The sequence below is a fragment of the Pristis pectinata genome, chromosome 8 (genome assembly GCF_009764475.1).
Source record: "Pristis pectinata isolate sPriPec2 chromosome 8, sPriPec2.1.pri, whole genome shotgun sequence".
NCBI classification, from domain to species: Eukaryota; Metazoa; Chordata; class Chondrichthyes; order Rhinopristiformes; family Pristidae; genus Pristis; species Pristis pectinata.
The window spans coordinates 21,811,819-21,830,501 of record NC_067412.1 but is presented as its reverse complement, the minus strand read 5'-3'; the positions used below and the strand labels follow the sequence as shown (position 1 = coordinate 21,830,501).

General features: G+C 35.5%; 1 protein-coding gene across 1 annotated transcript; it reads right to left on the bottom strand.

Annotated features, from left to right (window-relative positions):
• Nucleotides 1–510: 510 nt before the first annotated feature.
• Nucleotides 511–16,461, bottom strand: nat15 (N-acetyltransferase 15 (GCN5-related, putative)). Its single transcript, XM_052021643.1, has 7 exons — nt 16,004–16,461; nt 14,000–14,115; nt 13,113–13,242; nt 11,924–12,020; nt 8,052–8,286; nt 4,123–4,310; nt 511–2,513 (listed from the first exon to the last, which is right to left on the bottom strand). The coding sequence occupies exons 2-6, from the start codon at nt 14,107–14,109 to the stop codon at nt 4,154–4,156; spliced, it is 729 nt and encodes a 242-aa protein (XP_051877603.1). The 5' UTR covers nt 14,110–14,115; nt 16,004–16,461; the 3' UTR covers nt 511–2,513; nt 4,123–4,153.
• Between the last annotated feature and the right edge of the window lie 2,222 nt (nt 16,462–18,683).

The window sequence follows — 18,683 nt, the reverse complement described above, 5'->3', positions numbered from 1 at the left end:
TAACATATAAAGGCACTGTTTTCAATGGCTCCTTGCCAACTTGATAATCTCAGTTGAGAAAATTTTCAATTCAAAAATCACAGTTCCCAATCTGGTATGTTGGGGGGTTCACTGCTCAATTGGCATTTTTTTTGCAAATTCTGCAAATGTCTCATCTGCTGTTTTGTAAAGAGCACGATTTCTGTTGTTTTAACAAACAGCTCATCTTCACCTACTACTAAATCCATTAGTTCCATAATGCTGGTTTTTAATATTGACCTTGATATCTTATTGAAAAACAATATTACACACACCAAAGTCAATTATAATTTCTCTAGCTACTGGCACAGCAACACTTGCCCTTTATCTAGAAACATTCAATCCCCAAATACTGTATCATGTTCCCTGGTATACTGTCACAGAATCAAGATGTTTAAATCATGTTTAATCAGAAACAGTACAAGTCTTGTGAAAGTTTACATATAGTTTGTGCTTTACAATGTACTTTAAGCCAGACATGTTAATGGCATTGTGTAAGCTATGCATCCTCCAGTAATAACCCACTGCCCACATTAATTAAGTAAATAACATCAAAGCCGTTACAATCTCATCAAAACACAAGAAACAAATAATGATTTTGATGTTTTTTTAAATTGTTTTACCAAGACTTCTTTCAGTGCTGTGACCAGTAAATTTATGTAACCTAATTGTTTTAGAAAATAATTCTGCACAAGAATCTAAAAGTTTTGTAAAACAAGGAACAAAACTTAATAATTCTATTCAAAAACATTTTATGCAATAAACAGGCAAATACATTTCTTAAATTGATGCAGGAGTTCAGAAATCAATTAGGTTAACGAATTTTCTTTGAACTACGACAACACAAATAACAATACAACAAAGCAAGATACTACATTAATTGGAATCTTTATTATTGTATTTGTATATTTAACTACTATTGTAGTCAATTGAAATTCTGAAACATTTGATCTTCATTTCAAACTATGGTTCTATTTCTCATAGAGCCTGGTGTTCCATGAACAATGAATACTGGTTTTTAATAGGAGATCAGAAGTCTGTGTATTAAAACAAATTCTGCCCAGATACAAGGGGTGCCACTACATAAATATATTAACATTTACTATACATCTAAAGTGCAATTACTGTTTAAAAGTCATACACTGATTGTCATTGGTGCCAAAATTTTAAAATTCTGTGGAACAGTGTAGGCATTTTTGTTTTAAATAGTGAAACAGAATCATGGAATGAATTTAAAAGTTTTAAACAGCTAGATCACCAAGGCTAAAAAATGCTGAAATTCATGTAGATTGACACATTACATAGGAACATTTTTCACAGTAGTTCTAGCAGTTCATAATGATCTGTATTCCCACCTGTGACACATACACATTACATCTTTACAATAATTATCAGGCATATACCAAAAGAAAACTGATGAAAAACCTTGCAATTATTTACACATTTGATTACAGTCTGACATATGGAAAGAACCACACATTGATTAGGTAATTCATGCACTGCAAAGCCAGAGAAATGAAAATGAAAACTTGCTTTTGGGAAGAGAAACTCTATTTAAAGTTGTGTTTATTTGGAGCAGTTCAAAACAAATTTAAATAGGAGATACTCTAAATTGTCAAAAATGTACTTTCCCCAAATATGAAAGACAAGATTTGAAATTCAAGAAAACAAAATATAATATGACATAACAAAGTGGCGAATAGCAGCATAAACAGCTCTTCAAAAGAGCAAGATTGTTTATCTTGGGCCTTTTCACCACTTTCTTGAATTACTGATAACCTTTGTTGATTATCCCATTAAGTGGTCATTCATATGGCTGAAAAGATAGCTGAACTGTCTGCATGTTTCCACCCTTGCCTCTTCCCCACCACCACCCCCAACCCCCCCACACCATTCCCAACCACAAATACACAAGGTAAACCAAGTACATTCAATTCAGTAAAGGGCAGGGATATACAAAGACTCCTTGAAATTGCAACTAAAAGTAGGCACTTTGATATCCAAAATGTCCATCGATCAGAAAACTAGATTTTGTTTCTCACTGTTACAAGCCCAATAATGAATTATAGGTAAAGGCTGTAAAAGGATGAGAACACATAAGCTAGTTCAGCAACTTTAAAACCTGAATGCAGTAAAAATCCAAATAATCTCTGCCATACACTCAAGATATACAATAAGACTGAAATACTCAAGCAAAATAAAACAAAATGCATCTACATTTAGAATCCATATACAATTACAAAGATGATGAAGTGGTTTTCTAGATAGCAGCAAATTACAGAGTGTAAAAAGTAATCAAAAGGCCTTAATGGAACAGATGAATCTTGGTGCACTGCACTTGCTCCATTAACTGATAGCTGGGTAACACTGTAATATAATACATTCTGTATAGAATTACAATTGCATCAATGATGGAGCATCCCATCCTCCCTGCTTGGCATACAGATGTCCAGAAGAAATACAAATATATTCAGTGCAGGTGGTCTGTTTTGAGGCTGAAAAGTACATATTTCAACAATATTAGAAAATTATACACAAGAATGTGAATGTTAAGGTTTAAAATAATCTTTTCAGACTTTTCCTGTCATTATAATTAGGTTTACAAGTTGGGGCAACTTGTACTAGAACGATGTTACATCAGGCTCATTTACCCTGGTTTAGGATTTCTTCTCTGGACTGTAATTCAACAATTCTGTCTAGAAAGCTTGTTGCAGACCTCAATTACGGACAGAATCTTCCTTGGCCACTTTACTCATTGCCATGAAATAGTCTTAAGTGTTATTGTCAATACCTATTAGGCGAGGGGCAATAATGTGAGCCGTGTAAAACAGAGGGGACAAAATTGGTATAGAAAAGTAAGTTTTTTGTTTTACCATTGTACAATGAATTTAAAATTAGTATAAATGTGCCATATATTTGTATGCACATACAATTAAGCTTCTAAATCTTTTTAGATCTGGTTAGTTAAATCATAACCATGTTAAAATACTAGATCTTAATTTCATTAATAAACTGCTGATCTTAAACTCCCTTAAAAAAAACATATCTGCTAAAGTACTATATCCAACATATGCCCTTTCTTAAATAATTTTGCAAAATTCTTCTAGGTGGCCAGACATCAAAAATTCAATTCAACTTGTAATACAATTATCAAAATTTAAAACTGTAAAATCATTAGCAATTACAGATGCTTCCAAGGTGTTACCATTACATAGCTAGCATCCAGTTTTTGACTATGCAGGAAAGCCATCCATTATCACAGTCCCATTTAATTCAAAATTATGCTGAAGATTTTAACAAAATCACAAGTTTGTTAAGACAATGTTTTCAATAACAGCAAGGTACAAGAGACTGTAGCCAATAAATTAAGAAAATATTCTATCAGAATAGAAATTAGGAGTAGGATTTGGCTACTTGGCCTCTCAAACCTGAACTACCATTTTGGCTGATCTCACAAAGAGAAAGAATTGACAGCAAAAGAAAACTTGAACAAGTATATCCAAACTCAAAAAAACATTGGGGGGCATATTTGATGGATGGGATTAATAACTGTTTGCCTCTCTCCCTTGTGATATTTGGTCAAGTTCTGCAAATCTGATAGTTTGAATTAATCCAGAAAATGTCAACAATCATACCTGCATTCAAACTCGGGTCTCCCTACTGACAAGTTGTAGCAATGTGCTTTCTTACAAAATACCCCAGATATAGAAAAGCACAAAATTTCTAAAGTTTACATAAAGACTTTACAATACATATGAAACAAAAAAAAACTACTTTCAATTAAACAAAGGCTACAAGTTAAAAGCTACCAAAGAAATAAGCTCAAGTGAAACAAAGAAAATGAAATATTAATCAAAGCAAGAAAAATAAGACATAAGTTAGTGGGGAAAATTGGAAATTGGCACAAAGCTGCAATGTTACCCATTTTCAGAAGAAAAATATACATAAAGCCCCCTGAATGAGAAACAAAGCTTATAATTAAGAGCAAAAATAACTTCATATTTAAAAGATATCGCTCTAAATATATCATACAAGCTTTTAAACTTTAACAAAGACACTCAATAGGGTTGAATTTCATATTTGTAAAGTTTTTAAATTGCTCACCTTTTCAGATTTTTTTTCAAAAAATAAGTGATCACATTGCTCTGCTATATTCAATTCCACTTTTTGCTGAGATACCAGGCCAGGGTAAAAAACTGCGAATAATGTTCTGCGCTTGACGGTATATTCGCTGAGGAATGGAGCAAGGCCTCAGATTCACCAGAGATGAGCCAATATGATGAATATAGTCAGTGAGAGGATGTCAAGGACTATAATAATAATGTTTGCGTAATTAGGCTAAACACAATAATGCAAAATTGTACAAGCAGCTTTGAAACTGATAGGGCAATTTGAGCAGCATCCCTCTACGAAACTGCAATGAAACCCAAGAACGCAAGAATGAAAGCATGTGAGACAAGAGGATGAACATTTAAGAATATGTATTCCTTCATTCACTGGGAATTAACCTTATCATAAGGCAAAAAATTAGCATCACAATTACAGCAAGATAAAAGGTATGCAGGTATTCTAGTCCCAAAGGGTCCATCGTAACCAATAGTCTAGAGGGTGGAGAATCAACAGCAGTCTATTATTAGAAGTTAGTGGCTTCTTAGCCAGATACCAAATTAATTTCCCTGCCAAAATTTTGTTCTAAGAGTTAAAAGGTCAATTTTTTTTAATATTCCATTCAATTTCTCTATTTTTTGATGTGTACTAGTACTTTTTTTTCCCCATTGTTGTACTGCCAACGAAGGGCAATTATGCAATGTTCCTTTCTGTATCTATTGGTATTGGTTTATTATTGTCACTTGTACCGAGGTACAGTGAAAAGCTTGTCTTACAAACCGATTGTACAAGTCAATTCATTACACAGTGCAGTTACATTGAGTTAGTACAGAGTGCATTGATGTAGCACAGGTAAAAACAGTAACAGTACAGAGTAAAGTGTCACAGCTACATAGAAACTGCAGTGCAATAAGGTGCAAGGTCACAACAAGGTAGATAGTGAGGTCATAGTCCATCTCATTGTATAAGGAAACCGTTCAATAGTCTTATCACAGTGGGGTAGAAGCTGTCCTTTGGAAGTTAAATAGAGGATTCTCAAGAATATGTCTATTGCAATGAAGTTCCTTGCATAAAAAAAATCTGACAAGTGCTGTTATACACCAAGCTATGTGCTTCATACTGGAGGTGGTACACATCATACTTTTTTGCCTCAATAGATTAAGCACATCTTAAAACCTATCCTTCAAACCTTGACAATAACAGCATCAGTAATCTTACTCTCAACTCCCATTGAGCTGATTCAGAAACCTTAATTTTCTTGTTCAACCAAATTTTTCTGTATTCTATAACTTGGTCCAAGAATTTTCTTCTCTAAAATTCAAATTGGCTTGTACTCACAAAATAGTAGAGCTTGGAAAATTTATGATGAACACTTTTGCCCCAAATTGATATTCTTTTGTTTAGTATGTCTACTTCTCCAATCACTCCATTGACAGGTAAAGCTAAGAAGAGCTAGATAAAAATGAACTCATCTTATTTCACAGCTGGTGAACACACTGAAGTAAAAATCATTTACTTCATGGTTCATCCAATACAACTTATTTTCAGAATACAAACCAACATACAATAATGCTACATTTCCAAATATCAATGGTTACAATTTATATTTTAGATGTTTAACTACCTTCTTTCATTTTCAATTCTTTATTTTATAAGAGATTCTTTCAACTCTCAGTCAAAACTGGACTTTTTTTAAAATATATAAAGCTGAACTCATGTCACCTAGAATGTTAAAATAACTTTCACTCGCTCCAGCATCTTAATCCAGATCCAAAGTAAGGGCAGGGTAGAAACTCAAGGAAATTTAGAATGGAGTTCCCATTTTAAATGTCCATGCTATCTTCAGAAAACATTAATGAAGAAACAATAGAAGGAAAACAAAATTTCCCAGCTCTGCTTGAGGCTACTACAAGACCTGATCGGAGCTCAGATATCCTGCAGTAAGTAACTCACTTCCCAAGTCCTCACAGCCTTTCCACCATCAGCAAGATGCAAATCAAGAATCTGACGGAATACTTTCAACTTGATATGGAAATACAGTTCCATCAACCATCAAGAAGTTAAACACCATTCAAGACAAAATAGTTGCTTGGTTAGCACTTACCACTGTAAACAATAATTCTCTCCACCACTAGCATACAGGCTGCATGGTCTACATGGTAAACTGCAACAACTCATTAAGACTGGATTCAGAGCATCCTCCAAGCCTACAGTCTTTACCAGCCAGAAGTACAAGGGGAGCAAGGATGAAGATGCCACTGCCTGCAAGCTTTGCAAGTCATATATCAAACTGAGTTAGAAATATAATTATTGATCCTTCAGTGTCACTGGAATCGAAATCCCACAGCACCTTATGTAACAACATTGTGGAAATATCTTAAATCTCAAATCTAGGCAGTGATTCACCACTTCATCCTCAAAGGCAAAAGGGATGGATATTAAATGCTGGCCTTGCCAACAACATCCATGTCTCAATGAATGAATTAAAAGGAAAACACCCCTAATGGCTTCATAATCTTCCAAAATTTCACAAATATTAAAACCCAGGTCTTTTCAGATTTAGTTTTTCTGCTTTCCAAATCCAGAAAGATCCTTGACAGGTTCACAGCAATTTATTGCCACATTCCTTAAACTCCAAATCATTCCTCTCAGCCTACAAATGATATCTAACAAGAACAGATTGCTACCTGTTAATACACCTGCCTTTGGTTTCCTTGTTATTGATCAACTGTTTATTCGATGAATGATGATTTTTTGATGACATTCACCTGCATTTGTTTTAGGCTGAGATTATCAACTATTCCTAAATGCAACTTTCTGCAGAGTAATTAGAATTGTCCTAAAAATTAACTTAATTGTTCTCCCCACAAGAGTCATCCTAAATCATGGTTATTTTAATCACCACTAAGCAATCATGAACACAAAGTGTCTGTATTACATTGATCAAAATTAACAGTTTAAAACAAATGGCTATTTTTCATATGAAAAACTGATCAGATTGTTGTTTCATTTCAAAGGGAAAGCTTTGAAATTGGAATGATTAACACTACAATGATTTCTAACAAAACACTCATCCCCATCCAAGTTAAAGGTCACTCAGCGAGATGATTAAAAAGTACAACAGTATTGGTGAACATTAGTAGAGAAAGGCTACATTGTTATCCACATACATGCTTCCAGATACATTTTCTCCCCAGCTATCCTAGAGACTAATTCAGGGATTTACATTAATCCCATGGATTCTACATTTTATTCCTCAGCAAAATGTTATATTATTTAATTGACAAGACTATTTAACCAAGCTAACACTAATGCATACCTGTGCAAATGTACACCAATAGTGGACCCAAGCTGAAGAATAATACTTACCGTTATGATGCTCATTACCCAAAGGGAGGTCCTCCAACATCAATACAGAACCAATAATTTCAATTTCTTCAATTAGGAACCTGGCAATTCAGAAAGAGAACTCCGCAATTGCTGGTAGGCAACAAAATTTTAATTAAGAGGATTCATTATTAGACAACTAAGCCTGCAAGAATCACTCATGAATCTTAAAAAATATCCTAGTTGTATTCATTAACAATGAAGATAAATCCAACTATATATGTGGGAAGTCCACACACAAGCAAAAAAAAAGGCAATTTTCAATAACAATTGGGTTCAATGTATTTCAATTTGTTTTGAAATACAAAAAAAAAACAGATTTTATATGGAAATTATTAACAATATTTTTAACAAAGAAAATATAAAAAATGGAAATTAAACTCAATTTCAAAAATGTCTTGATTTTCTGTGGAATTTTAATATTCAAAAACTTGAGATGTATAAATTATCAAACAATTGCAATAAATACATTTGTAATGAAATAAACTTTTGGAAGGTGGAGGAAGTTAAGTAGCATTTTTTTTAAAAAAAAAGGATATAAGATTGTCCAAGGAGGATGTCCCCCGTTGATATAAAGAACATAAGTGAAGCCATCTTTTAAAACACCACGTATAGAGTAATAATAGGGCAGATAATGATGTTGCTTAAAGTCCCTATTTTCATAGAAGTGGATGGCAGTACTATTTGTAGTAAGGACATGCAAATAGATTGCTTTGCAATGATCTTGAGCAGTGGTTGATATGTGATCCTTCAGACTTTCAAGTAATAATGAACCTTTAAAATAAAAAAAAGGTACAAAAGTCATTAAAACATTTCATTATTTTTTAATATTTATAAATTAAAATCCCAACTAAAAGAATGAAAATCTAGGAGAGAGTTCTTACACTACCAAAATACCTTCTCAACAGATAAAAAAAAATCCAAAAGCAAGATGCCCCAACTCTTAAATTATTACAATCCAACAAACATTTCCTTCCCCAAAGCCCATCAAATTGCTTTGATAATTAGCAGCTATTGTGGTGGTGTGTATGTGTTGCAATGAACCAATTTTTTCACAAGCATGAATTCTTTAATATTAGCCAAATCCTGTGGAAGTATTGGGTTGTTATTGGATGGATTAGAACAATTCACACTAGATATAGACATGTTATGCACAAATGATCATCTTAGACAGCTCCAAATGCAAGTGTGGAGAATACATTCAGACAATTCACCAGAGAAAATTGTTCATTTTTATGGGAATTAATCCTCCTTTTTATCCTCCCCCCAACTATAGATGTAAAAGTAGACCATTAACAAGAGTCATAAAATAACTCTCAGAACTAAAAACAAACCTTAGATTGCTATATCCAGATAAAGTTAAGTCAAAAGATGGTACTAAAATCTCATAACAGCATACAAGAATGCATTGCTACACCCATGAAAAGCACCAGATTACAACTGGAATAGCAGAACTACTAATTATGCATTTTAAATATTTAACGTATGGCAACTGAAACTGGACTTTACTGTAGTTTTCTTTCCCTGGTTTTCCTTATTGCCATTAGAGGTACCATACCCTAGCCAACAATTGTTTTGTCAAGCCTCAGTAATTGCACTTCAGCTACTGCAAGTATTCCTTCCTGTCAGAATGCCTCAAAACTAAACATTTCCTGTAATTTCAGGATGGGCTTGCTAAATTGTAGTCCACCTTATGTTTCACTTTCTTAAACTGAAAACTCAAGATTCAGCTTGCTGATCTGTAAAATACTGGAATGCAATTTGTCAAATGCAATTGCTCAAGCCTCAACCAATACAAGTAGAGCACAATAAAACACATTTGATTCCTCACAGCAAGATAGAAATCAAGTGGTCTGTCATCAGAAGTGACATATACATTTTTCCCCCCAATCCCAACAAGAAGACAAGTACATAATAAGGAAAATTCAGTATTGTCAGGGTTTTCTGTCACCGGGGTTTTGACACAGCTGGATTAATTTTCAAAATATCCTCCACTAAATTGATTAACCTTTTGAAAGCCCTGACAGAAGGTAAATCTACTGCACTACTGTAAATCCTGAAGAGACATCTACTTAAATAGCAACTTACTGTAAACATTCACTTGTTTTCTCTCAAAATACATTCTCATTAGATTGCTCGTTATTTTAAGCATACAAATGATACCTTTCCTTTAGACATCTTCCCTAAATAATGGGAATGGTTTCCGCTTACCAAACCACTTCTCAAAGCTCACTATTACACACTAAAATTATCTTTGATGGCTTTCTCTGATCATGAAAAGACATTAAAGGTAGTACAACTGAAGTACCACAGAGGTGAATATTTATATGGGAGCTCTCTTATGAGTCTGCTGTAGCACAGGATAAAAACCATAAATATCTTAGAGAAAAATAGTGCATTTTATGGAAATTTATCCCTTCACCATGATTGTAAAAAATACACCAGTTGAAATCTTGTCAATGTCACTTCTTGGGACACAAAGCTGTTTAAATATCCATGGTTTAATTGGCAGCTGTTGCAATAGACTGTCGGTTACCCAAAATTATACAAAACTTTAAATAAAATACATCAGAAAATCTTATCTCATCTTTTAGTATTTTGGTATTGAATGATAAGACATACTCCCAAGTAAATCTCTGAAATATACACCCTTTTTCAAACAAATTTACAACTTATACACTCAACTTTTAATACCGTTATGAAAGCAAATTTAAATATGATGACCCACATCCAATCTATATTACTGGATGACTTTAAAACAAAATGGAGTTGTGGACAAGATAGGTAAAACAAAATTCACAGGAATCATAATTTCAATTAATTGCAGTAATTTGCTGAAGTCAGTAGAGAAGGCGAGAGACCCTGAAAGAGATTCAAGAGAAAGTGGCTAAGGGCCCCCATGAGACGGAGTGTTGTTCTTTCAAAACACGTGGTCAGGCAATCCAGCCATTGCAGCAGAAACCTAATATTGTAGGTTCTGCAGTTTCAATAGAACTCTAATCTTGACCAGCATTATTCAGCCACTCTGAGGCATTTCACTGGTCACAGTTAATCAACTAAAACTTCTGTCATGGGCCAATACATTTGATCCTATTCAGCCACTTCAGAAAAAAATCTTAAGTTGTATTTTAAATGCACTGTTAAGGATTTTTCATTAGTTTTACTCAAAGTCAATGTTGTCTTTACAATTTGTCATTCAAACTGAGAACATCAATGGCTGTACATTTTTATGTCATCAATTTTCCTTGTTAAACTTCAGAGCACAGAAGATCAAGTAGTAATATGTGTAAATTACCTTTAAGGTTAATGCCTTATATAGTCAAAATTACAGACAATTTTGAAGGAGAAAAATCAAAGTCACTAAAAAAACTAAATTGTTCTTCTTTCTTTCCCTCTGACTGAAGGACAAATAGGTAACCTGATCAGTTGGCTTTAAAGAACTGTCCACAAACAATTATGATTGGCAAGTTATTTGCAAGGAATCATGCGATCCAACCATATCCTACTATTAGTGGCAGAAGTACTAAATTGCAAAACCACTTTATTTTCCCCTTTTCCCCTCCTCAACGACCATCCTTTGTAATGAAAGGTATCATTCACAGTGAATGGCTGCGTTTGTACTTTATCAGTACTGCTCCTGCTTATTTAATCATTTAAGTTACTTCTGTAAAGTACGTAGCCAGCAGATATTATTTTGGTTGAGAAGGAACCCTAACACTTCCTGAGAAAACCCCAGAGAAAATGAGAACATGGAGCTGTGGAGGAACTTGCAGAAACACACCAGGTATTTACTATGGTTGATCAGATGACTCATAACACAAGTTTCTAAAATCCAGGGGGAAGATAACACACTAACAATTCAGCTGCCTTACCTCTGCCAGAGTGCTCTACTGCAATCTGGGTACATGAAAAATATTGTGTAACAGAATAAGAGATGCTGGTTGCATTACTCTCATCATATTTTCACTTACTTCAGTTCCATGAATCAATCTAGAATCAAATTGAACTCTGTTAGAATATTATTAAAAAACTAAGTAAAATTCCAGTGAATTGGGATATTATGTCAGCTATTATTAGCAATTACAGCCAAATAAACAAGGTAGTTTAATAGTGTGTTCTTTTGGCTTCATTGAAAGGAAATATTGTTATATAACATGGAACAATTACATTTAATTTTTTTTTTAAAATAAGCTTACTACCTCAGGTTAGATTAAAAAAAACTTACAGCTAACGTAATTTTTGAAAACAGATTTCCTTTTTAACCCACACAGACTTTGATGCCAACTAGATAATGACCCTGAAGATACTTACTTAAAAACCAGAGTAAAAATAGTGGCCTTGACGTTCAAATCCAATATATTCTGCAAAATCTTACACTAGAAGTAAGATGGCAACAAGTGAATACACTTACCTATTCCATGTTTTCGGAATTCCTTTACAACTCCTAGACTTAAAATGTAAGCAACTTGAGTCTCTATAGGAAAACCAGAGGCCAGAATATCTCCATCCTGTAGGCAATGATAGGAAGATTTTGTTCACCAGATATCCTGTTTGTTATCTCTAGTAATAGAGATTTCCTCAGCAACCTAGCAGAAAATGTTGGAAAAACAGGACACCCTACATTTTTTTTTCCCCAGAAATGTGTGTTTTGATTGCACATTTCAGATATTTTAAAAACCAAGAATTAGGCTCAGTTTTGATTATGGAATAATAGGTAGAATATTTTTAATTAGTTTACTATTTTGGAATATTGATTCTTGAAATGTTTAAGTGAAGGTGACCAAGCAATAATCATCCTTTTCCTACACTAACATCTTTCTCTTCAGCTGACTAAGTGAACTCATCCAGCAACTAACTATGAAACCTTGATTAAATAATTGCTTCTTATTTTGTGATCCAGACAGAAAGCGTCAACAAGCCCTTTTGCCACAGCAGTTGAACCAGTCCTGCTTTTCTCTAATGATAGATGTGAAGTTCCAGTAGACATTATGAGAAGCAATGAGGAGCTGGAATGTTGATGATTATTCCACCACTTCTCACTTAATCATTCCCCACGGAGATTAGCTGACTAAACCTGAAACAGCCTGCTCCACATAGCTCAGACTCATTTAATTGTTAGAATACTCTTAGAAGAGTTTTCAGTGCCCTTTGTAATTTGCAGTTTGGTGGCAAAAAAGTGAACAACTCTATTAAAATAACATTCTGTAACATGCATCACTGTGAACTTTTCCAATTTCAATCTATATTAACAATTTTAACTTGTGCATAACTGCTTAAATCTTGCCTGATGCTGCCTTTGATTTTTACTGGATTGAAGTGCCTTTAATCTCTTTGCTGTTTAAATAACAAATATTTCCCATATTTTTAAATCATGGTCACAATAAGCAAATGTGAATTAATAGTTGAAAAAACTTTTTATAAAGAATTCCTAACAGATGAGTCTAGTCCATGTATTACAGTATTTACAATGAAACATTCTTGTCATAAGAATCTGCTACATTGCACATTTCAGTTATTTTAATAATGAAGTCTCTCGAGAAATCTATCACTTGAAATGGAATGTGGCACAGCAGCCTATAGAATGCATTGCAAAGGCATACCTCTTTGTGTACCTTTGTTCTACTTTTTATTTCAGCCACAATCATTCCCACAATGCCACCTTTGTACGTGGCTGCTAGGGAAAAAAATTTCTTGTTGGAAGTGATGTCCCGGTACCATGAATCTGGATACCTGTTAAAGCAGAAGAAGAGATCAATCTTGTTTCCACAAGTTCTATTAAAATAATTTCCTATGTTAATGTTGGACTGTAACATAAAATAAGCGATACTGCAAGGTTAAATCTCTCTCGCAATTTTTCCATTTACCAAATTAAATTTCAGAAATTATCATAGAAAGTACAGCACAATACAGGCCCTTCTGCCCACAACGTTGTGCCAACCTTTAAACCTCGCCTAAAAACTATCTAACCCCTTCCCCCCCACATATCCCTCTATTTTAACTTCCTCCATATGCTTGTCTAGCAATCTCTTGAATTTGACCAATGTACCTGCCTCCACCACCGCCCCAGGCAGCGCATTCCATGCCCCAACCACTCTCTGGGTAAAAAGCCTTCCTCTGATATCTCCCTTGAACATTCCTTCCCCCCCCCCCCCCCAATTACTTTAAAGCCATGCCCTCTTGTATTGAGTATTGGTGCCCTGGGAAAGAGGCACTGGCTGTCTACTCTATCTATTCCTCTTAATATCTTGTATACCTTAATGATTATTATACCCAATCCAATGTAAAAATGGTTTTATAAAGAACTTATTCTGAAGCAAGGCTTAAGACTGATGTTTTTGTTAGACTGCAACTAGCAAAGACTAGTACTTTTGATTGGATCACCAGGGGATAAAATATCTGTAAATATAACAACAATACTCCACCAAACATTGTCAGAGAGGCCATAAACATTGCTAAAAAAGAAAAATTAAATACTAGGGATACTCACTCTATTGGGAACCAATCACCACAGAGTTGCTTCACTGTATCTATGTCATCATGACAGAGTAAGCGAAGTTGTATTTCACTAAGTACAGTGGAGGACACGATGTCTGTCATTCACAGCTGAAATGAAATGCAAACTCTTCATAATACAATAAATGCAATTAAATTACCCTCATTTAAGAAGAAAGTTAAATAAATAATCTGCTACATTAATGTCCAGAATTAAGCTGTTGAAGGTTAAGACAGCAAATCAAAACCTTCCCCTTCCAGAAAGGCCCAGGGTGCAGTAACCTTAATTTCCAGGGTGCAATAACCTTATTTCCCTGAATGATTTAACTGTTGATTAATATCAAAGCCAGGCTGTTTTACCAAAACTCGATGAGGTCAAAGTTATCATTCTAGTTGCACCACGATCACTGCATGTACTCTGCATCACCAGACTAGCTCTGGAAAAAAGTTGGAGAAAAATGCAAGTCCCTATAAAGCTAAAATAAGTTATAAAATCAAATACATTTAGTATTTATCTCTTCATCTGCTAAGAAATGTAACATGAAATACCAGGAGAATAAAGCACTTTTTACCTAACACCCATGTTAAATATTCTAATGAAATTAATATTTGCTGCTTGCAGTAACATTCCATAGTAACAAACATTATGCACAGATTCCCGAACTCAAAGAAAATACTGAGATCTACAGGATAGTGGTTACATCACTGGGCTTGCAATCCAGAAGTTTAACCAAATAATTAAGTATTTGCAAGCTTAAATCCCATCATAAATTTGAAAATTTTAATTCAGTTCTTTAAAAAAAAATCAACACTGAACTGCCCGTTAAATTCTAATGCTCCTAACCATTACACTAAAATACTGATTATTTTACTGGACCAGTCATCACTCATTCTGGTCTATATGGCGCCTAATCAACAGGAGCACTTTTAACTTAGACCACTGCTCAATTATTCACTTGCTACAATGGTAACTCTGAAAGAGGCAAAGTTTCTATCGCAGGCCGAGACCCACCCCTACACACAAAAACAATGAAACAGCAGAAGAAAATACCAATTGGTTAATGACAGGAAAGCACAACCGTAAAACGTGACAAGTAAAAAAGATATTGCCACGAAGCTGATCAGGGAATGGGAAAGAATTTTACTGGAATCGACCGTGTATTTTCACTTGATCAAGCACAGCACTCTTGATGGAGGTTAAAGAAATCTCAATTTATCAAATTCCAAAGAGGGATTCTACTGTTTTTTTTAAACTAGGAACAGAAACAAACTACGCTGAAGAATAGGTTGGGTGTGCTGTCTACATCACTTTCATCTCGATTTCACTCATTCGCGCACAAAACACAGAAACAAAGTTCCATTCTTATCCAGCGAAAATGTCCTAACAACATTATATTATGAGATAATGCACCCATTGCAGACATATAATTTTACGTTTGATACCATTTAGAGACACAGTTACATACACTGATCATTCAGACTTCGCAAACCATAATATAACCACCCCGCCCGCGGTGTTTCCAATTCGGGTGAACTAAAAGGGGTTTATGTTACTGAAAAATACTACTCCGAATCGGTTCTCCCATTCCATACGCCGAGCGGCTCAGCGTCATATATTTAGAAGTGCAAAATCGCTAAGTACTCGAAATCTAAACAAGTGAATCAGCGGCGGCCGCCGTCAACCCCACACCACAACCTGGGACAGAGCATCAATCAGAAACTGTTGCTTTTTATGACTTCAGTCAGCCCGGGTCTCCCGCCCAGCGCATTCCAATTGGTGCTCATTACCCAGTTAGAGCACAGGTTGGGGATCCACTGATTTCCACTGGTTGCTCCGCACGTCAATCTCTGCCCAGCGCCCCGCCCACTCGGCCGCGCCGCATGCGCACGAATGCCGTCACTGGCCTGCCGGCTGTCGTTCACCGCAAAGCCTGGCGCTGGCGTTAATCGGACGCCGGCGCCAGTGAGGTCTCCCTGGCGGCGTGTGCGGAGCCCTTACCTCGCTTCCGCTCCGAACGTGCGGGGAAAAAAGCCGAACGGCGCGCCGGATCCGAGAGGAGTCGGGACGGTCAGTGAGCGAGTGCAGTCATTCTCGTTACCGTAAACAACTGGATCACCAATACACTCAACCGACCGCTGGCCCGGAGACGGAACTTCCGTTCTCGCGGATTTCTCGCGAGATTTCATTGGGGCTCACCCATTGACATCATGCAGTGCCGGTCCCGCTCACCCCGTTTAACGTCGGCCAGATGCGGAGGGTGGCTGCAGCCGCATGGCTTTAATGTTGGATGGAAGTAGAAGTGCCGGTGTCTGCACGCAAACTGACTTTCCAAATAAAATTACTTTTATTCGTACTCGTCCACCTATGATATATAATTCCCCTTGTCGAGTTCTCGAAAGGAAACGTGGACTTTGTAGACTTTATTATTGAAGTAATTTAATCACTTAATTATTAACTCTCCTATTAGTTTCCCCCTCCCCTACCCTATTTTTCTACATCCTTGCAACTATCCTTATCTTTTCCAACTTTTATTAATTTCAAATTAATAAATATAACAGTAGTAATTATACACGATACAAAGAGATCGGATTACAATAGCAACTATCTTATAATGACACAATAATGAAATATTGGTTTATAATTGTCACATGTACAGTGAAAATGTTTTGTTTTGCGATCAGACAGATCATTCCATAGGAATAGTTTTTAAAAAATGCTGAATATAGTGTTCTGCTGAATAGTGTAATGCTGAATATATGGGTAAGCATGAGATTAGAAAACAATCCAAACTGGAACTGGAGATAGATTGCCTTAGCCTCCTCTTCTACTGGAACTAACAAAGCTTGTTGCTATCCAATGGGTAAATCTAAAACAGCTTGGATTTTTATTGCCATTTTTGAGACTTGGATTGCATTTAAATTGTATATTTAAACTGGCATCAATACACACTATCAAAATTGAAAATCTTCTACATAATGATTACATGAACCTAAATCTACTATTAAACATGCATGAGGGATATCAAGATGGTTTGAAACCTTAAATTTCCAACATTTACAACAAGGAATATGTGGCATGTGTATGTTCCATGTGCTCCAATTACTGTACTGATTTATGTTAGTATTCAACAAATAAGATGCTAGAGGAACTCGGCTGGTCAGGCAGTAATTGTGGAGGGAAATGGACAATTGACATTTTGTGCTCACTTCAGCTTATATACAGGAAATAATACTTTTTGATTATATACCAACAGAAATTTTCATCAAGAAGAGCAGGTCTTGCATGATGCAATTCCTTTCAGACTCTGGAGAAGTAGCAGGGTTTTTGTCAACAAATGCAACTAGATAGTTTGCATTAATGATTTGACAAGCCATTTTTGTACAAGGAAGCTTTCTATATTTTCTTGCAACACAAGAGGCTATTTGGCCTATCAAGTCTATGCAAGCTCACAAATAATTTTCTTTCCTGACATTCCAATCAATTCTATTATCTACACACTAAGGGAAATTTACTATGGTTAATTAATCTACCAAAGCACACATCTTTGGAATGTGGGAGGAAACCCAAGCAGAGAGGAAATCCACAGTCACAAGGGGAACATGCAAACTCCACCCAAACAGCACCAAAGGTCAGAATTGAACTCAGGATACTGGAGCTGAGCAATAACAGCTCTACTAGGTGCACCACTGTGTTGCCTGAACATGCTTGAACACTATTACCACTCATCTAGTTGATTTTAGCTCAGTTCACGTTTTTCTGTACACAATGTGTTTGAAGTCCTACAGCACGATTTGAGGACACACTAAAATTTTAGTTTTTAACTGATATTACTGGATTTTTTTTTAAGATGAATCCTCTCAGTTGGCACAAATGGATGTTAAATAAAGCAGCCAGTGAGCAGATATGTAAAATTCTAAAATGAAAACAGAAATGCTGGAAGAATTCAGTGAGCAGCATCTGTGGAAAAAGAAACTAGTTGACATTTTGGGTCAATGACCCTTCGTCCGAACTGGAAGTGTGTGTGGAGGGTTTAGCTTTCAAAGCAGAGCTGGGGATGGGGTGAAAGGTACAAGGTTCAAGATAAAAGGCAATTTAGAGATAGGCTAAGACAAATCAGGTGAGTAGGAGCATGAGTACTGACCACTGGCGGCATTTTAAGGTTGAGACAGGGACACAAGTATATAAGGAGTAACGATGAGAAAGCAATTTGCCCTGAAATCAGAAACTTCTTTGTTCATTCCAGAAGGTTGCAAAGTATCTATATGTAAGATAAGATATTGTTCTAGTTTACATTGGGCTTCACTATGGCAGTGGAGGAAGCTCCAGACAAGTTGGAATGGGAGTGGGATTGAGAATTTAAAATAGCACCCAACAGGAAGCTCAGGATCACCCCTGCAGACTGAGCACAGGTGATCTGCAGGGTGATGTTTTTCCATGTAAACTTCTAACTTTAGATTCAATAGGTGATATTTTTTCTGCATTGAATTTGCCCAACATGGCAAGTAATTCCAACATGTTTTTGCTAATTCACTTTAAGTAGTTCATCTCACCTTATTGCTGAGACTATATTACACAAATTGACCAATATGTATACAAGTACAGCAATGTGATTGCGTAATTGTGCTAGAAAAGCAAACATCAAGGCAGTGGTGGGAGGGTGCTACAGAAATACAAATCT